We start from the raw sequence: 18,731 nt of genomic DNA on the forward strand, positions 1-18,731 counted from the left end.
CTAAGATATCACTCTCTATTCTCAATTTTGTTCCGTGATTTCTTGGATCGACTGAACGCGGTTATTTATTACTAGACTCTGATTTTATTCGTAATGATGATGACCTAACTTGCTTTTAGAAATTTGGAATAAGCTCAAATAGCTGGTGATAATCGGTTTTTCTGAAATAAATGGTGTTTCGAATTAACCATGGGTATCTTAAGGAAATATGAGATAGGTCTATATCAATTTTTACCCACCGCATACGATGTGTCAAATTAAAATAAAGCGCAATATTTTAAGTTCGATAATCAGACTGTTATGTTTCAATTAGACGTTTGAAAGAAACAAAATGAAATTATTATTATATTGATATAAATTTTGATAAAACAATTTTTAAAGGCACATCTAGATTATACGAATAAAGAACAAATATATAAGCTTCAGAAAAATATTAGATTCATGACTTAATGTTATTGTTCAAAAGAGAATATGATTTTTGGAAATACATTTATAAAATGGAATTTGATTAGCAATTTATAAGAAACCCAAAGGATCTATCAAAATATTTCATATTCAGTTAAAAGAGTCACACCCAGTGAATTTACTAGTCCGGCAATTTTCGATTAATTATTCATTCGATTCATTCTTGATTCGTAGGTAAAATGTGGGCAATGAATTCATTTCAACTACTCCGGATATTCGAAATCTAAAAGCTATAATTCATTCAGTTAAGATTAGGACAATCCATTTCCTAACACGATTTCGCTAAATATTAAGAAAGAAAGTGGGAAAGTTTATATAAAACATTTACTTAAACATTATTATAAAACTTGTGTTCCATAAATCAGATGAAGTCTTAAGTGGATAGTAAATCGAATTACATTATAATAAGAAATAACTAATTTCTCACTTTATATATAATTTCTAAATAAATTATGATTAGTGTTTTAAATTATTTGTATGACAAATAAAAAAAAGAATCAAATGATTTTATATATTTTTTAATGGTTTGCAATTATTGCAATGACTTTATCGAAGTTTGGATTGAATTGCAACCGTTGCAAAGCAAAACTGGTTGACAAAGTTTGCCACCTGATATTTATTTGCTACTCTAGAATATAAAGTAAACAATTTCCTCTACGGTTTCAATTGGAAACCTTATTGCGTTTAGTTGTAATCCTTTTTATTTATTAATATTACGTCAATCGTAATTAATATTTTGTTTATTTATTAATATCCTTTTGTTTAGTTATTACTTCTAAATATTATATATTAATTTTCTTAAGATTCTGTAACTATCCTTATTCAACTTTATGAAGAGGTTTTCGAACGGTTGCTTTAAGAAATTTCCAAGTAAAGAAACAATTCAAAACTTTCCGAAAAGAAAAATATTTTCTGCGAGATGAAATATTACCTTCACCTTATGTTACTTTTCAAAAATGCTTCAAAACTTATTTCTCTAAAGATCTAGGAACAAAATAGATGCAAAAGAATTGCCAATAAAGCCGATATACCTAATTTCGTCAATATATATATTAATTTTGCATTATATTTATATGGAATTTAAAATATATATTTTATTATTGTTTTTCAACACTATATTTTTAGAGAGAAAAAGAATTATAAATATAAAAATTTAAATTGAACTTTCTCGCCACCGTACAATCTTTATATATGGTCTTCGTAAGGCATTTATTTTCCATCGCTTTCTTAGATTATATAAATCAAATTTTTTTTCACTTGAAGCATTTTGAATTTTCAATTAACTGTAACTTATTTCCGTAAATAAAACAAAAAATGAACGAAATGCTCGCAATGGATATTAACGGAAGAGTTAAACTCCAATGATTATATTCTAAAAAATTTTTACTGCTTTGAACAAATGTAATATATATTTCTTAATTATTATTTTGGTATATAAATAGAAATTCTATTTGAAACAAAACATATTGCAGCGTAGGATGTTTAATTGTGCTTCTCACAATCATTGTTTAAAAATCTTTTAAAACTAAAAATATTTTTGTAGTTAATTTTTCATAAATGAAAATGAGAGAAATATTTAGTCTGTTACATTTAAAAATTGAAATAAGGGTAACAAATACTGATCAGAAAACTGATAATATCAATCAAGTATTGAAAAATGTGTAAATGCTTTGTAGAGAAACTCGGAATTTCATAATATTTTTCTTTTCCCATAAATGTGCTATTTTTACAATTAAGTTCAGTTTGTTACTATGTTATGCTCCAGCAGCTTTAGATAGCTTTTCGAAAGACTTTCTAAAATCTTATAACCCATAAAATGTTTAAGAAGATTGATATTTATAACATTGTAAGTGGTAAAATAGAAACTTTTTTCTCCACAACATGCTTTTATAAGCATTCATTTGTTTCTTCTATAGGTCTAAGATAATTAAAGTGGCACACGAAATCATTTTAGATGTTTATCCTTCTACTAATAATAAAAGAGGGAATTTTGCTTATCGTTATGTACGCAAGCATTGTACAGAATAGAGCAGTTGACTCAGAAGTGCTAACTGTACAGAGATGCATTTTGGAGTGTGAGATTGCATAACTCGGCGAAATTCTTTTAAATTTTTATTGATCAAAAGTTCAATTGGAGTTTGAAACTTTTCTATAATAACATTTTAAGATATTATTGCGCAAAATTTATTTTTATCATTATTTTATAATTTTTAAATTACATTAATGATGTTATCAATTTATTTTCTTGCAGGTTCTAATACAATTTTGGGATTTTATTTATTTATTATTATTTTTGCATAATCTTTAAAATACACTTCATTAATGAAATGAAATTGTGTTCTTTGTTTCATAAAACATTTTAAGCTTGCAATTTTTTTTTCATTGGTGAAAGTTAAAGAATAAAGATTTATTAATTATTTGGATAGTTTATATTAAATGCTAGAAAACGAAATTATATTTTAGCAAAAGGCAACCTAGAAATTGAATTATATAATCCAGGCACTTCCGATTTTACATTCACTAGTAGGATTCATGTATAAAATTAAAAGACGAAACAGGTGTAAAGTTATGAAAATAGCATGACCATAATGTCTGTCAATGCGATTCTTGAGAGGACTTTATTAAAGAATATAGGAATACCAAGTTATGCATAAGAAATGTCATCAAAACTATACGCAAACAATATTTCTAGTAGGTCCACTGATCTGAAGTAAAGTTTCACACTGAATTTATTTCAAAAGTTAGCTTGATAGTTTCTCCCTACATTTTATTTTAAATTTGTTGTTTATTGGGATAAAATAATTTTAAAAAGTAACATCCACATTTAAAATATTCTTATATAAAAAAAATTATCTTAAAAATATTTCAGATATATTTCGAAATTATTTCTATTTGACTTATCTGAATCTTATTGAGGTGGTTCACCTTTTAAATAAATCTATTTTATCCATTTAATTCTAGATAACGAAAATGGCATATAATAAAAATAACGAAATAATTTCTAATTGATTCTTTGGCCGGGTTGATTAAAATGTCTATCATCTTCAACTGAAATGATCATTTTTTTGATCTCCTACACTTTCCCGAAATCATCCTGAAATGCTTCCAATTTTAAAAAGATTATAATTTTAGCAAATATAATTCTTCTACATGCTTCCGTGGGATCTCTAATGGGTTTTGTTATACGTGCTTCAGACAAAGACAACAGGATTAAAATAACTCTGATTATTGCCGGTCTGAGGATTAGGATTTCGCAAAGTTTCTTACAGTATACATTAAAGAATTCATAAAATCTAATAAGAAATCCAGAAATATATCGTCTTTCTCTATATTTTTTGAAATGTATTTTTCAGAAAATTATTAACTAATTAATAAAAAAGGGGCTGCATTTCCCCCTAACATTTTGAGGACGACTATATTAAAAAAAATATTTTTCATGCCAAATATAGCATGATTGATGCTGTATAGAGAAAAAATAAAATATTTTATACCTGAAAAAATTGTCCAACCTATAATTCTCTCAGAAGGTGGAGGGACGACGTATGTCCTAACGATCTTAGAGGAATTTCAGAATTATCCCGAACTCTTTCACGACTCTTCTCGTTATTCGTTACTTTTCCTTTGCATTCGGAGAAACAATTGGGTTTTTTGGCCTATTATTTTCTATATGTCTGAAAAGTAACAATATCTGTGATTATAATAGAAATATTTTCTCACAATCAGCTGTCAAACATGACATTCTTTTATCATGTTTTGATGAATCTCCTCCTACTTCCCTCAATAAAATCATATAAATATGCAAGTTAAAAAAAAAACAGAAAATAGTTATCAATACATATGTTTGTAATTATTCAGTTCCTGTAAAGTAGTCAAGTTCAAAAGTTTATTAGTGGACATTAAATGAAAGTATCACTGGAAGCCCTCCTCCAGTTGTATATTGTCTCAAGAAGATAAAAGTTAAGTTAAAAATTTCAGAAACCAACCCATAGTATATAAAGAGCATACCGAAGGAAATACGGAATAAATTTTCAAAAGCTGCTAAAATGGTAAGCTGCAAGAAATGCTCGGGCATTCCGAGAAAATGTAGTCAAAATTCAAAAACTGCAGAATGAAAAGTTAATTACATGGGTTTGCATAAGCTATAAATTTGAACAAAAAAAGGAAATGTTTTATTTTCAGGAAATTCCACTCAATGTATATTCAAATGTGACATTTTATACAAATACGTCTGCAATTAGAATTATGTATGCGTATGAAATATTTTTATTTCCCTTTGCTACGAATTGTCTATGTTATTTTCATTTCTCATATATTCATTTTAAAACTCTAGTTAATAGAAATTTATACAAAATTCTTTAAAATATGAATAAACTAATCTAAATAAATAATGATATTCATTCAAGCTCAAAGAAACTGATTTCCTCAACTTTGAGCGGCAGTGTGGTATTTTTGCCGCTCCTTATTCGTTTTAAATAATTTATAAGAAAAGTTGTTTATTGATGAGTCAATTTCTTTTGAATATTTTTATTAAATTCCAAAGATATTTTCTATAACAAGCATTTCCTGAGAAAATCATTTTGTTGCACTACAAATAAAAAATATATATTCATTATCCGCAGAGGCATGACTTTAAAATTATTTTTAATGCTTCGTTTTTTTTTAAAATTCATTTTTATCATTTTTAGTTGATTCATTAGGATATTGAAATTATTTATAAGATAAAAAGGATTCAAATATATTTTAAAGCGATTTTTTTGGTGTTAAAAGAACAAGAAAAATATTTTTAAAAAGTGGAAAAATTATCGCCCCTCCAAAAGTTAATTCATTTTCCAAAGCGACAATCCGCGTTATACGACTTGAAAAAATATGTTCATACTTTCTCCCTCTGTTTTACATTGGATATTATGGATTTTCATGGTTGATAAATATATATACGAATATGTACAAAAATAAAATCAGGTGCACTTACTCTAACGAAATAAAATATGTAAATTAAAGTTAAATACTGATATTCCATTGCTATTATTTTTATGTTAAGTAGATATAAATTTCCTAAAATACATATTACTTGATAACACATCTTCCACAAAATATATAAATACCTAATATTGGTATTGAGTTTTCAAATAAAATATATACATGTAAATCATTTGAAAACAAATAATATGAATAAATATCTTTTAAGATTTTTACTAGACAAATGTAAGATATTTCTTCTCTTTCACTTTTTAAATTTTTTTTTTTATATTTTTGATTTTACTAGCTTTTATAAAATTGACAAATATTTCAAAATTTTTTGAGGCTGAAGATGATAAAAATGACCCAATAACTAAATTTTGAATCATAACTGATTTCTTCAAAATATAAAATAAAAGTTCTAAGACTACTTTTTTCTTAATATTTAAGGATGACAACACGATAAGTAACTTAATTTTTGCAAATTTTAAATTTTGAAAATAAGTATTTTTTCTGTTTTTTGTGGTGGGCAACAGTGACCAAATTATCTACATTGCATAAAGTATAAGCCGTCCTTAAAATTATTTATTTATACATTTAATCCTACTTTATTAAAAAAAACAGATTTTATCTATATAAATCCAGCAGAAACTGAAGTACTATGATCTTGCATAACGTATCATAATATTAGGACTTAAATTCGATCTTCGCATGAATATCTAAAGAAAATGATGGTTAACTTTTCCATTAACGAAATACAATTCTTTCATTGAACTGTTTTACATTCGAAAATACCATATAAATTACAAGAAAGATAATCATTAAATTGCTATTCACTAGAAAATATAGAAATAATGACATTAAAGCGTAGCTATTTTTGCATCAAGATAACTCTATCCTTTATGTTATGCCATGCCATTTTTATGTTATATTCGATGGGTAATCTTAAAGGCTCTTGCTTTTACCCATTTAAAACTCCGAATAATGTAAAACATAGCTGGTAGAATTCTTTAATGTTTCATATCAATAATAAAATAAGAAGATTGAACTGTTTTTAAATAAGATTATATGACTGCTGATTGTTTTAGAATTATTAACTTTCTATGTAAACATTCAATGTGCATATTTTCGTATTTTAATATTAAATATATACTGACGTACATAGATATATTTGAAATAAATTGAATGATTCAGAATGTTAAATTTTGTATTTTGCTAATTTTGATCGTTTGCCAAAATCAGCTTAATACACCAAGAAGTTGCAATTTTGTTTAAGAATAGAAAATAATTATTTTACCCGTCACTGAAATATATCCAAATCTTTCTTTAATATTATAACATGTATCAATAATTAAAAATTTCTAAGTGAAAATTGCAAGTAATACTAAATTAGTTTCACCTATTAGTCTGTATTTAAAGCTATTGCTTGATTTTTGAATTCTTTATTTTGAAATGGCATTATCATTTGATATTTTTGCATGAATAGAAATAATAAACAAATATATCTATTTTAGAATTTCATGGATAATCCTATATGCACACTTTCTCCAAAACTGATAATTGTTGGAAATGAGTTTTTATTACTTTTTCTTGTCCTTGATAAAAGGTTTCTTTTTTCTTTACGCAAATTACTTTTAGAAATGAAAAAGGCGTTTAGAAGCAAAAAAAAAAAATGTATATCGCTAATTAAATGAAATACATACTCTACATTTGGAAATTCTTTTTCATGGACACAACAAAAAAAAATACATATATATATTGTAGAATGGCTTCGAATATACAATAAATATCCATAACGTTATTACTGTTATATAGTTTTTATTGATATTTAATAATGTCAATAAAAATCATGCTAAAATAATATTCACCTTCACACTAACATTATTTTAAGATTTAGATTTTATTTTTTGAAACCGAAAAAAATATTTCTGTGAAAATAATATATTTTATGACATAATTTTTCAAAAGTGAACTTTAGTTAATATTGATAATAAAAGTTTGTATAATCTATAATGAATCGGTAATTATTATTCATCCAAAAATATCTTATGCATAAATGTCCTCTAAAAGTTATTATAGAATCTGTTTTTTAGGGTTTTATATTAATTGGTTATGATTATAATTGTTAATTATTGTAAAATTAGAGTTTATTGTTATGTAGGCATTTTATATGAATATTATGATCAATGCTAATACATGTTTTTATTTATGCTTCTTGAAATATATTTTAGATAATATATCAACATTAATACCCGTTCTTGATACAATTAAATGAAACATTTCAAAAATATTATCAATTCTTTAAAAATGCATGTGCTTTTCACATATTATTAAAAATAATTTTTTTTTAACTTCCTTTAAAAATATATTTAAGTAGTTCGTACCATTTATATATTCAGATTCTGGAATGATCGCAAAGTATCAAACATATCAAAATCGTTAACAAATAAATCATTTATATTTTCAGCTGAATATCCATCATCTGACGTCATCAAAGGTCCAACTTTCGTGAATGAACCACCGAACGATGTTACTTTTCTGAATACCTACGGGACAATTGTTCCATGTTCGGCCACTGGACATCCTAACCCTACTGTAACATGGCGAACAGAAGATGGTACCGTCGTGGTCAACGTTCCAGGGCTTCGGCATGTTCGATGGGATGGATCCTTGGATTTCCCTCCTTTCTCACAAGAAGACTTCAGAAAGGATGTCCACACTGCTGTATACCGATGTGTCGCAATGAATAGTGCAGGGATTCTTGGGAGTAGAGATGTTCGCGTGAGAGCAGGTAAAAATTTTGATCATTTTTGCATTTTTTTATAATTAAAAATTTCCAAAAATAAGAACATTTAAAAAAAATTAAGAGGAATTTTCTAGTATTTCATCATTATTTACCAAGCATTTTTGAAACTTTAATTAAATTAGTACTTTGCAATTTAAGTACATTAAGACTTTGTTTTGATATGGATGCTTTACACTATAAAAAAATACTGATATTAAAAATGCATTAAGATGAATTCTCCACATATAAATAATTAGAATCTTGATAAGTCAAAATTATAAAAAAATTAGTTATTTTTTTATATTTTCGAAAATAAGAAAAAAATTAAAATATTAAAAATTATTCTGTAATGTTTCATATTTACTATGAATTTTTACTACTTTAACAAACTTATTATTTACTTTACATGTCTGCTTTAAGTAAATTAAGGCTTTAATTAGATATAGATAAATTACACTAAGAAAAAAATGTAATATTTAAAAAATCCTGAAGATGGATTTTCCATATATAAGTAATTAGATTCTTAATGAATCAAAATTCAAAGGGGAACCTTGAATGATATAAAAAAAGCCTCATTCCTTAATCCCATCCTCACTTGCTAGGGTTAGGATCGACAGAGAACTAATTATACATTAAAATTTCTGTTCATTGAAAGAATAATTCGGATGTTTTCAGAAAAAAAATTAAGATTCAATGTATCATTTTTCTTCGATTATCCAAGAAATAACCTACTATCGCAGAAGTACTTATTTGTTGCCCAATATATTTTACAATATAGTGGTATTATTAGGGGTACTTTTTTGCTTGTTTCTGACTGCCTGCTTTTTCAATTCAATTTGTAACTTCAGAAATTACTACTTGGTAGTTTAGATATACAACTAAAAACTAAGACATTTAAAAAATTGTATTTCTCGTACTGAATTATTATTTTACACTTCTGTTTATATTTAATTTAAATATTATTTACAAATTAGATTAAATTTTATTTGGATTTTCTTGATCACAGTTTTAATATTTGAAAGCAAATATTGTTTTAAATATTAAAATAAAATATACCTTTGAATACATCAATGCAAATATATGCAACGCTATGAATATTGTTTATTCATCTTGCGAATGAGGAACTTGTATTATTATTGTTGAAAAAATATTATTGCATTTCCCACTGGCGACATTGTATGTTTCAAAAATGTAATTGAATTATATACGCAGAAAGCTATTGGGATATTATATTTAAAAGAGAAAGCATCATATATGAGAAACTTTAAAAAAATATATCTTGAAAATAAAGTATCTATTGATTATTCTATTACATCTAGTACATTCATTCATTTGATAAGGTAAATAGTTCAGTTTGTTTCTGTCAATGGTAAAATCTTATAAATATCTCTAGAATCTCTAGAATTCAAATCAGATGTTAGGAAAATTATATTTAAATAATATGAATATTAATTTAGTCGATTTTTTTTAAATGGAAGAATTCAAAATTTTCCAATATTTAAAAATCATGATTGAAATATAAAATGAATATCTTAAGCTTCTTAAATTAAAAAATCCCTTTTATATATTATATTATATATTTTATAGAAGGAATTATAGAAGGATTATATATCATATATCCTTTCTATATATTATTCTTACCATATTTATAAATGCCTGTCTTATAAATGCTTGAATATTTTTTCCGTATAAAATTGCAATGAGGAAATATATTTCACCTGTACTCTGTTTTCGACAGCTATGTAAAAACATTCCTATGTGATATATATATATATATATATATATATATATATATATATATATATTAGTCGTACGTGTTTCAAACATGAATAAGTATGTCGTCTCAATTTTGTTAAGTCATTCAAATTCAATTTAGCAATAAAGCAATTTAGTAATAAAGTTTTTCTACGTAAAGAATTTGAAACATTCAGGTTTACACTAATGCGTGAATTTGATTTTCAGCACGTATTATTCAATTATTTGGTAAAATATTTTGTTGCATTTAAATTTGATTTGAACTAGACGGGTTTAAATAATTTCATTTCTGTGTCTAAAAACAATTTTAATTTTTGAAAAAAAAATAGATTTTTAAATACTTCCACTAATAAATTTTAATTCTTGAATATATATTTTGATTATGAATTAAAAATGTTAAATAAATTAGATTCATATACCACTTTTTTATATTTTGAATTACCATGAGATATTCAATATTAAGAATTTTAATAATTATCTATGGATTCTAAATAATAAATACAGAACTATTGTGATGCTCATTAGAATTGATTTATTCTAGTATTTTCAGAACATGCATGGAACACTTCGTAAAACATGAATGTAACATAAATAACAAATGAAACGACAAATATTGGTCCATTGGGATTTTGCTGAATTATTCAAAAAGAGAAAATCGCAGCTGATTAAGGAAAACAGTTATTATGTTTGAACAACTCGTTTGCATCAGCACTTACTTATTGTTATTAACGGGCGTTGTCTGACTTAAGCTTGGAATACTTTTTTGTGATATTTTATTCATCTAAAATCTTCATAATTGTTTAAGTTCTGCAATCACTGAAATTATAAGAAAAGCACCTTTTTCTTCGTTTATAAGAAATCTAAATAGATGCTGATTAGAATTTTATTGAAAAAAAAACCCTCTAAAGTTTAAAGAAAAAGGAAAAGAGAAGGAATGGAAAAAATGGAATTAAGAAAATGGAAGGATTTATAAAATTTAAATGACATAAAACTGCTACATGAAAAAATGTGTTTCTTTCTATCGAAAGATTAGTGATTTTTTCATAAATTCGGATGCAATTTTAAGAGCTGTATATACTTTCTTGAGAATTAAACAAAATCAAAATCATTTTCTTTTAATTTAATAATTTATCTATTCACCGGTAACTGCTTTTATTATAGATAAACCATTCAAAAGTTTAAAAAAAATTATATATTCCTTTCTGAAAACAATTTATTTCATATAACATTAAATAAATGTATTCATTATTATTTTTATCTATTCTGATTTTTATCTTAATTCTTTCAAATAAGACCAAAAAATTTATGTAATTATGTAATTGCCTTTATTGCATTCAAAATGCAAATTTCTTTAAATTCTGATTGAAGCAATTATCTTTCATTCATTTAATTGTGAGATAATTATAAATTCATGACTTTCAGAAAACTGTATAAAAAAATTTTGCTTGAAAATCACAAACTTTCGAGTAGTTTATTATTTTAGTACTTGGTATTAATACTTAGTAATTAATTCAAGTTTCAAATTATTATAAATCAAGGAATTAATTATCTAAAAACTTTCCGTTATCCGTTCCTTATCATTTATTTTTCGTATTTAAAGACTGGGACATAAGATGCTAACTACAGGAACGTATGTTTTTGGCATTTTCAGAAGAATGCTATGTTTAGAGATAAATAAAAATAATTTGAATAAAAAGAACATTATAATTGAAAATTTATTCAATAAACAACCACATATATGAAAAATAAAAACAAAAGAATTATAATATTTTTCAAATGTTCCTCCTTTTTAATTTTTTTATATCTTACAACACAAATCCTGCCGATATGCTTTTTCTTTCTTTTCTGTATTCCTTCTACAATATATTTAAATTATTACGATTCCTTCGCGCATGGCATTTTCATCGGACTCAATTATTTATCATTTGCAAATTAATAGTATAAATTCAAGTTAAATCCTTTTCTCTTTTTCCATGTAATTGGTCTGTTATATTAAGATATTTTTTTCACTTGGAGAAGAAGCCATTTTTCCTGAAAATATCAAGCAATTAATTACTTGCTTGATAAATGCAACTTTCCTTTCGTCAATTTAATTTTTATTTCATTTGATATTTATGAATGATCAAAAAATGATGAGTTGAGCAATTACTTTTCCTTTTATAAAGGTAGGTATTCAAAAGTTCATCAAGAGTATCCGCCATTCTCTATCCGGAATTGCAGTATAATTCGTTTCTGGCTTTTGTCAGATGCGTTACAAATTGATTTATCAGGATGCATTGTGATCCATTCTGATATTGTGTCTAAAGAAAACCATTCTTGTCCTTTTTTGGAATGAAGCTCACAGTAGATTAGATGTAAAATAAAGGTTTCAGCTATATATATATATATATATATATATATAATTTGTTGACAATTTATGCGTAAGTTTGATTTATTTTTTCTTCTAATTCGAAGCTTGCTAATATTTCGTTTTAAAAGAATTTAATTCAGTCTGAAGAAAGTAAAGTTACCGTATGAACTATTGAGAACTCCAAATTTATATGCTAAATTATTTACAGATCATCTGCCAGCCTAACGTTTTAACCGAATTATTTTCCGGTTTAAGTTTGTACCATTACAATAAATGACGTTATAGTATTGGATTATGCTTATAATTTAATTCCATATTGCTGTATAAAGTTATAATTATTGACATATGTTATGTAAAAGAACATCTACCAGGAACTAATTGTTTGACTGCCGTTATATTTCATGTGAAAAAAAATTCCAATGACTTTTTTCAATTTTTTCTCGAACAGGAGTAAGCTAAAATGTATTTTTTTCCTTTATTGATGACTTCATTTATCACACAATCAAATGTTGCGCATGAATTAATTTTCATCCTTTTTTGTTTAGTTAGTATTATGTGGTGCATCATTTTACGTAGAGTAAAAAAAATGTCGTGTCATATTGACCAACGATATATTAATATTATTTAATAATAATTAATAGATAAATATAAGCAAAACCATTTTCAGAGAAATAACAAAATATTCTGAAGAGCAAAATAGCACAGTATGTAATTAATATTTCAATATTTTTTTAATTAAAAAAAGAATTAGTAAATAGGTGCTGGTAAAATAAAGAATACAGCAGAAATAAAATGTGAAATGAATGAAAACATTATTTTCTCTGTGAAAAATGAATATTTAGATACTAATTTATACATTTAAAAGCAGATTACTGAGTAATGAAGTATAATTCATATATATACGATCATAATTTCTTTTTTAGAATCATTCATAATATTATAAGAAATATTCTAGTTTTCGAAATTTAACTCATCAGTATTCAAATAAGTAACGATAATTTAGTAATCGCGGATACTTTCTTTTACCGTATTTGTTTACAGAGGTAAACTGATATGTTCTAAATAAATATTTCTATAAAGTTATGAAAATCAAAATTTAACTCATATTTAATCTTTAAATTTAATTACCCACTTTCAACCCATTCATTTCTTTGAATAATAAATGATTGATTTTGTCTATATAAAATAATGCACTGAGTCGAACAAGACAATTTGACAAAACTTCCAAATTTGGAACAAAAATGTTTTAGAAGTTGGGAATGTGAATACAGGAGAGATTTTAATGAACATTTCAATTAATTTTTTAAAAAAAACCCTTTATCTAATTTCCATGATAAAATCGTGTTGCACAAAAATAATATTTACACCAATTTAAATTTTTTAAAATGCAGTTTTTAATGAAATCAGTTTGTAATGTTGTACACTTTTTATTTAATTTTGATATTTTTTTATAATTATGGCTTTTCAAATTACAACTCATTTTCATTGCTCCAATGAAATTAGAACCTTTTCTCTCTTTTTTTTTAAATAAAATACTTAATGGCATGATTTCTTCTGTTACTGAAATCCAAAAAAATGACTTTATCTATTATGTGCTAAATATAGAGGTTGTCCACTCTTATTTTGGACCAATGGCTGATCTCTAAACTTTTGGGGATGGGCATATAATTGTATTTGGTAAACAGCCTTAAATAACGAGAGGAATTATTTTTTTATTCGAGTTAATATATATATTTCTGAACAAATTATGAATTTTAACTCTTTATATGGTCCGGCATATTTACTGAAAATTCCACACTCTAAAATATAAGATAAAAAAAGTCCATTATTTTATGAGTAAATTCGTCTACGTTTTAGGTACTTAATCAAAATGGGAATCCACATGTATTGTAAAAAATAATTTAAAAAGTAATACAATGATAAATAATTTTAATTTGCGAACAGTCCCTTGATTTCTTTTTTGAGAAATTTATCTGCAAAATTCGTATATTTGCAGATGAATTTCGAAAAAATATCTTTGTACGAAAAGTTTCAGCAAAATTTGTATAAAATTTTGATTTACAATGCTCCATAACTAGGTCAGATTAAATAGCAGAAGATATATATATATATATATATATATATTGCTGTTTAAAATGTTTTAGTGTCAAGAATATTTTACTAAATATGATTGATTGAGCCGGAATATTTATAAAAAGTTGGAATTAAGAACTTTTTCAGAAATATATTGATTCAAACAATACACGATATAACTCTTCCTGGCACTTAAAACCTTTTTTCATTGGAACTAGATGTATCCCTCATTAAATTTAGACATTAGTAATTAGATTCACTATAGGACTAAACATTCTGTATGCACCGAATATGAAAAAGAGGTTGTACCAGCATAAGAAATGAGATACCATTAGTAAAATACCTGAGTCATGAAGTTTTAAATGTTGCTATGATGTTATGGGACTTGACTCCAGTAGGAAGATTCACTTACAAAATATATTTTTTTTAAAAAATACACTTAAAAATATTTGCAAAAAATAGAGTAAAAACAATATATCAATGGAATCACTAGGGTTTCGAGGAAAACAAATCCCTATTTACTATTTCTGAATAAATCCGAATTACTATTGCTGAATTTTGCGATGTTGACTGAAACATCAACGTGATTGTGAGGATTTACGGAAATGGTGCTTAAATGCTGAGAAATTGCTGAAAAATATTGAAAAACTTATATCTAATATAAAAGTATAAAGAAGACAACATAATGTAAAATTCAACAATTATATAAAAAATAAAAAAAAAATTGACGATGGGTAAAATTGCTTTTTTTTTTTTAATCGGCTTGTGTGAATTTCATAGCACGGTTTTCGAGGGCATTTTAAACATACAGGTTAAGAACTAGTATAAAAATCCACCTATAAATTCTGTATGTATATATCTTGGTATATTAATGCATTTTATAAATTTTTCAAAATACATTATCACTAGAAAAGTTAATTATGTTTTAACATACGTATCAGAATCAGTTGAATGCGAACTTCCATCGAAAAACTCTTCTGTACAATTATTATCACTAAAATCACTTTCTGCTTCATTTAAAAATGTCTGGAGAACTGCTTCATAATAAGATTAGTAAATTGGATGATATTACGGGACCCAAATTTTAGTGCCATCTGCTAAGCCTTGTTTATCACTGCGACACTAACAGGGAGATGCGGTCTTAGAGACCGCACTCAAAGAAATAATTATTTTAAAAAGCATCCGCTGAAATCGGTTGAAAAAGTGCACGTGTATTGAAGGTCACAAAACAGGAAGCTACAGGGTTAATCCATTCAATTGAGCTAAAAATAGAATAGGAGTGACCGAAAATCCATCGCTAGCGGTCTCGCAGAACGCACATCCCCAGTTAAGGCTTAAAATATAGATATTTTAAATAATCTACAAATTTATTCATAGTTTTGAGCTGTATCTTTCTTTCACTGATCAATTTTGATAATTTCCAGTAATCAGATCCAACTGACCTACACCTTAGAGTAAACATCAAATTTTCAAGTTTGTAAGCATTGATTATTCACGAACAATGAAAAGGAGGTACTAGAATCAAAGTGATACAGACTTTCTGAGATGGGCAATTCCGATTCTCTGTCAGTAATTTTTTTTTCCTTTTCCTCCGAAAGGAAATTAGTTTCTGTAGCAATGAATGAGGAATGAAAGCTTTGCACCCACTTTCAATTTTAAGATCTGATAAATATATTTAGATGGCATATTAAACAAAGCATGTAGTTTTTTTTACTATAAGAAAAATTGTTGAAATAAACCTCCAGAATTTTTGGGTGAAAGTCTTGCTCCCGATATCTTGGACTAAACTTATAATTAACAATTATCCTGTATTAACTCTATAAAAACCTTCTTTCTTAAGAGGATTGTGTCGAAGCATTTCATTAACCCTTAATTGGGGATGTGCGGTCTGTAAAACCGCGAGCGATTGATTTTCGGTCACCCCTATTCTATATTTAGCTTTAATGGATTGACCCTGTAGCTTCCTGTTTTGCGACCTTCAATACACGTGCATTTTTTCAACCGATTTCAACTGATGCGTTTTAAAATAATCCAGTTATTTCTTTGAGCGCAGTCTCTAAGACCGTACCTCCCTGTTAGTTTTCCAGTGATAAACAAGGCGCTAAAACTTGGGCCCCGAAATATCATCCAATTTACTGATCCTATTATGAAGCAGTGTTCCAGACACTTTTAAATGAAGCAGAAAGTGATTTTAGTAATAAGGATAATTGTACAGAAGAGTTTTTGGATGAAAGTCCGCATTTAACTGATTCTGATATGCATGTTCAAACATAATTAATTTGTCTAGTGATAATATATTTTGAAAAAAAATTATTAAATATATTAATATACCAAGATTATATATATATATATATATATATATATATATATATATATATACAGAATTTATAGGTTAATTTTTATACTAGTTCTTAAACTGTATGTTTAAAATGCCCTAGAAAACCGTGATATGAAAGTGACACAAACCGATAAAAAAATGCCAATTTTACCCGTTGTTATTTTTTTCATATAATTGATGAATTTTACATTGTATTGTCTTCTATATACCTTCATATACTGTAAAAATAAATATGATTTAAAAAATAAAAAGTAATATGTTTTTTCAAGAATAATATTTATTGTAACATGTTATTTGAGAAGAAAATGTATGTTCCAACTCATTTACTTTTTTCAATGATAATATATTTTGAAAAATTTCCAGAACCTATCTATATATCAAGAAAAATATCTGAAAAATATGTTGGCTGTTTTTCATACTAATATATTAATTAGAAAATTTTATTTGTGTGTAAATGAAATGCGGTCTAGTAGACCGCACCTCCCTAGTTAAGCCCTAAAAATTCTACCTCCCCAGTTAAGGGTTAAGTGTAAAAAAATAATTATAAAGTTGCATATAATATTTGATTTTAATTTTGGCAGTTATTAAGGATTTTTCCATGAAACTGTTTAGAAAATTGAAAAATCATTAATAATTACATTAAAGTTTTTGTACAAAAATCACTAATGAGCAGACTTTTTAATAGTGAAATGAAAAAGTTGTAATGTTGTAAAAGTTGTAAAAAAATGTAAAGGAAAATTTGGCAAATGAAAATAAAAGCGTTTTCTATCATTCGGAAATTGAAGCAATAACCTTTTAAAAATACGATTTTCCTAGATGCATTACCATTATTTGTTTTGTTTAAATGTTTTGCGATGTTTCCGATTAAAGTACTCAACAGATCAATGAGAATCCTTCGAGTGAAAACTTTAAATGCATTGCTGTATTTGTTGTATGAAGCAATTTCAATAATGTTATTTTTTAATTATGTTATTTCTTTTAAATTATCAATATTCTCTTCATATCTCTTATTTTATCTCTTATACTTTTTATTAATCTTGAATCAAGCGATTATGTAATAATTATCAATAGCAACCAGTTGTCGGATCGTTAAGACGAAGATAAAGGATATTTTAAAACAATCAAAAATAGTCATCAAATCAACAATCAAAATTTAAATCATCAAAATAGTTTCTATTACAATTCACATTAATAATTGTTATAATAGTAATCTTATATCTAAGAAATATAAAATATTCCAGAAGTAAACTTTCCGAAATACGCTTCCGCTTAATAAAACTTTTAAATAAAAAGTACATTAAAATATTAGAGGTATCATTACAAAGCTAGGTTTCAGAAATTTCGATAAATTTCCTAAAAGGGGCAATTTTTACATTTTATAAATAATAGACTATTTTTTTAAAATCTGTAAAATACTCTTTAATAACATTCTTTTTTCATATTTGCATTTACTTCTTACTAAAAAATTTGAATTAATTAAATGTTTTTTGTGGGTAAAAAAAAGGAAACTAATGAAAGAATTTAGTAAAGAATTCATTGGCACAGAAAAAAGTACAAATCTTGCGTGAAAAGAAAACAGTTGCATTAGCATTACGCAAATCAACCAATTTAGTTATTTTCTAAACACTTCTTCCCAGATAAGTTCAAAAGAAAATTACCAGTGCCGAAACTCAGGACCTAAACGCATTCTTCTGAATCCAGATGCATTTAATAGTTTTGGAATAAGCAACGCCCCCAAGTAATTCGTTAGGAGCTCTTCAGCAAAACAATAGAGTTGAGTAATATGCGTGGGGCTTAATGACATGCTACTGGGGCGCATCCTCCTTATCCACAGCAACACCTGCGCCCTTTGGTTTCTTTCCTCTAAGGGGATTTTTATTTGATCGGAGGCGCATACTTTTAGTGACAGATTCCTAATATAAAGAGAATTACCTTCTGCTCCTAGGAATAAGTAATGAAAACACCTTATATTACCTAAAGAAATAAAGAGTTAGGGAATAGCTCCAGTT

The 18,731-nt window shown here is 25.9% G+C and overlaps 1 protein-coding gene across 4 annotated transcripts in view; it reads left to right on the forward strand.

The window, feature by feature from the left end:
- The window catches only part of LOC129981957 (cell adhesion molecule Dscam2-like), a 545,016-nt gene that overhangs the window by 50,931 nt on the left and 475,354 nt on the right, over positions 1 to 18,731 (forward strand). For all 4 annotated transcript variants that reach the window (XR_008785388.1, XM_056093028.1, XM_056093030.1 and 1 more), the window contains exon 2: positions 7,889 to 8,212. Coding sequence is in view for 3 of the 4 variants with exons in the window: in XM_056093028.1 (XP_055949003.1) it covers positions 7,889 to 8,212 (324 nt within the window). In the remaining variant the exon portion in view is untranslated. The remainder of the gene's footprint in view (positions 1 to 7,888; positions 8,213 to 18,731) is intronic.

The sequence above is a fragment of the Argiope bruennichi genome, chromosome 8, assembly GCF_947563725.1.
Source record: "Argiope bruennichi chromosome 8, qqArgBrue1.1, whole genome shotgun sequence".
Classification (NCBI taxonomy): domain Eukaryota; kingdom Metazoa; phylum Arthropoda; class Arachnida; order Araneae; family Araneidae; genus Argiope; species Argiope bruennichi.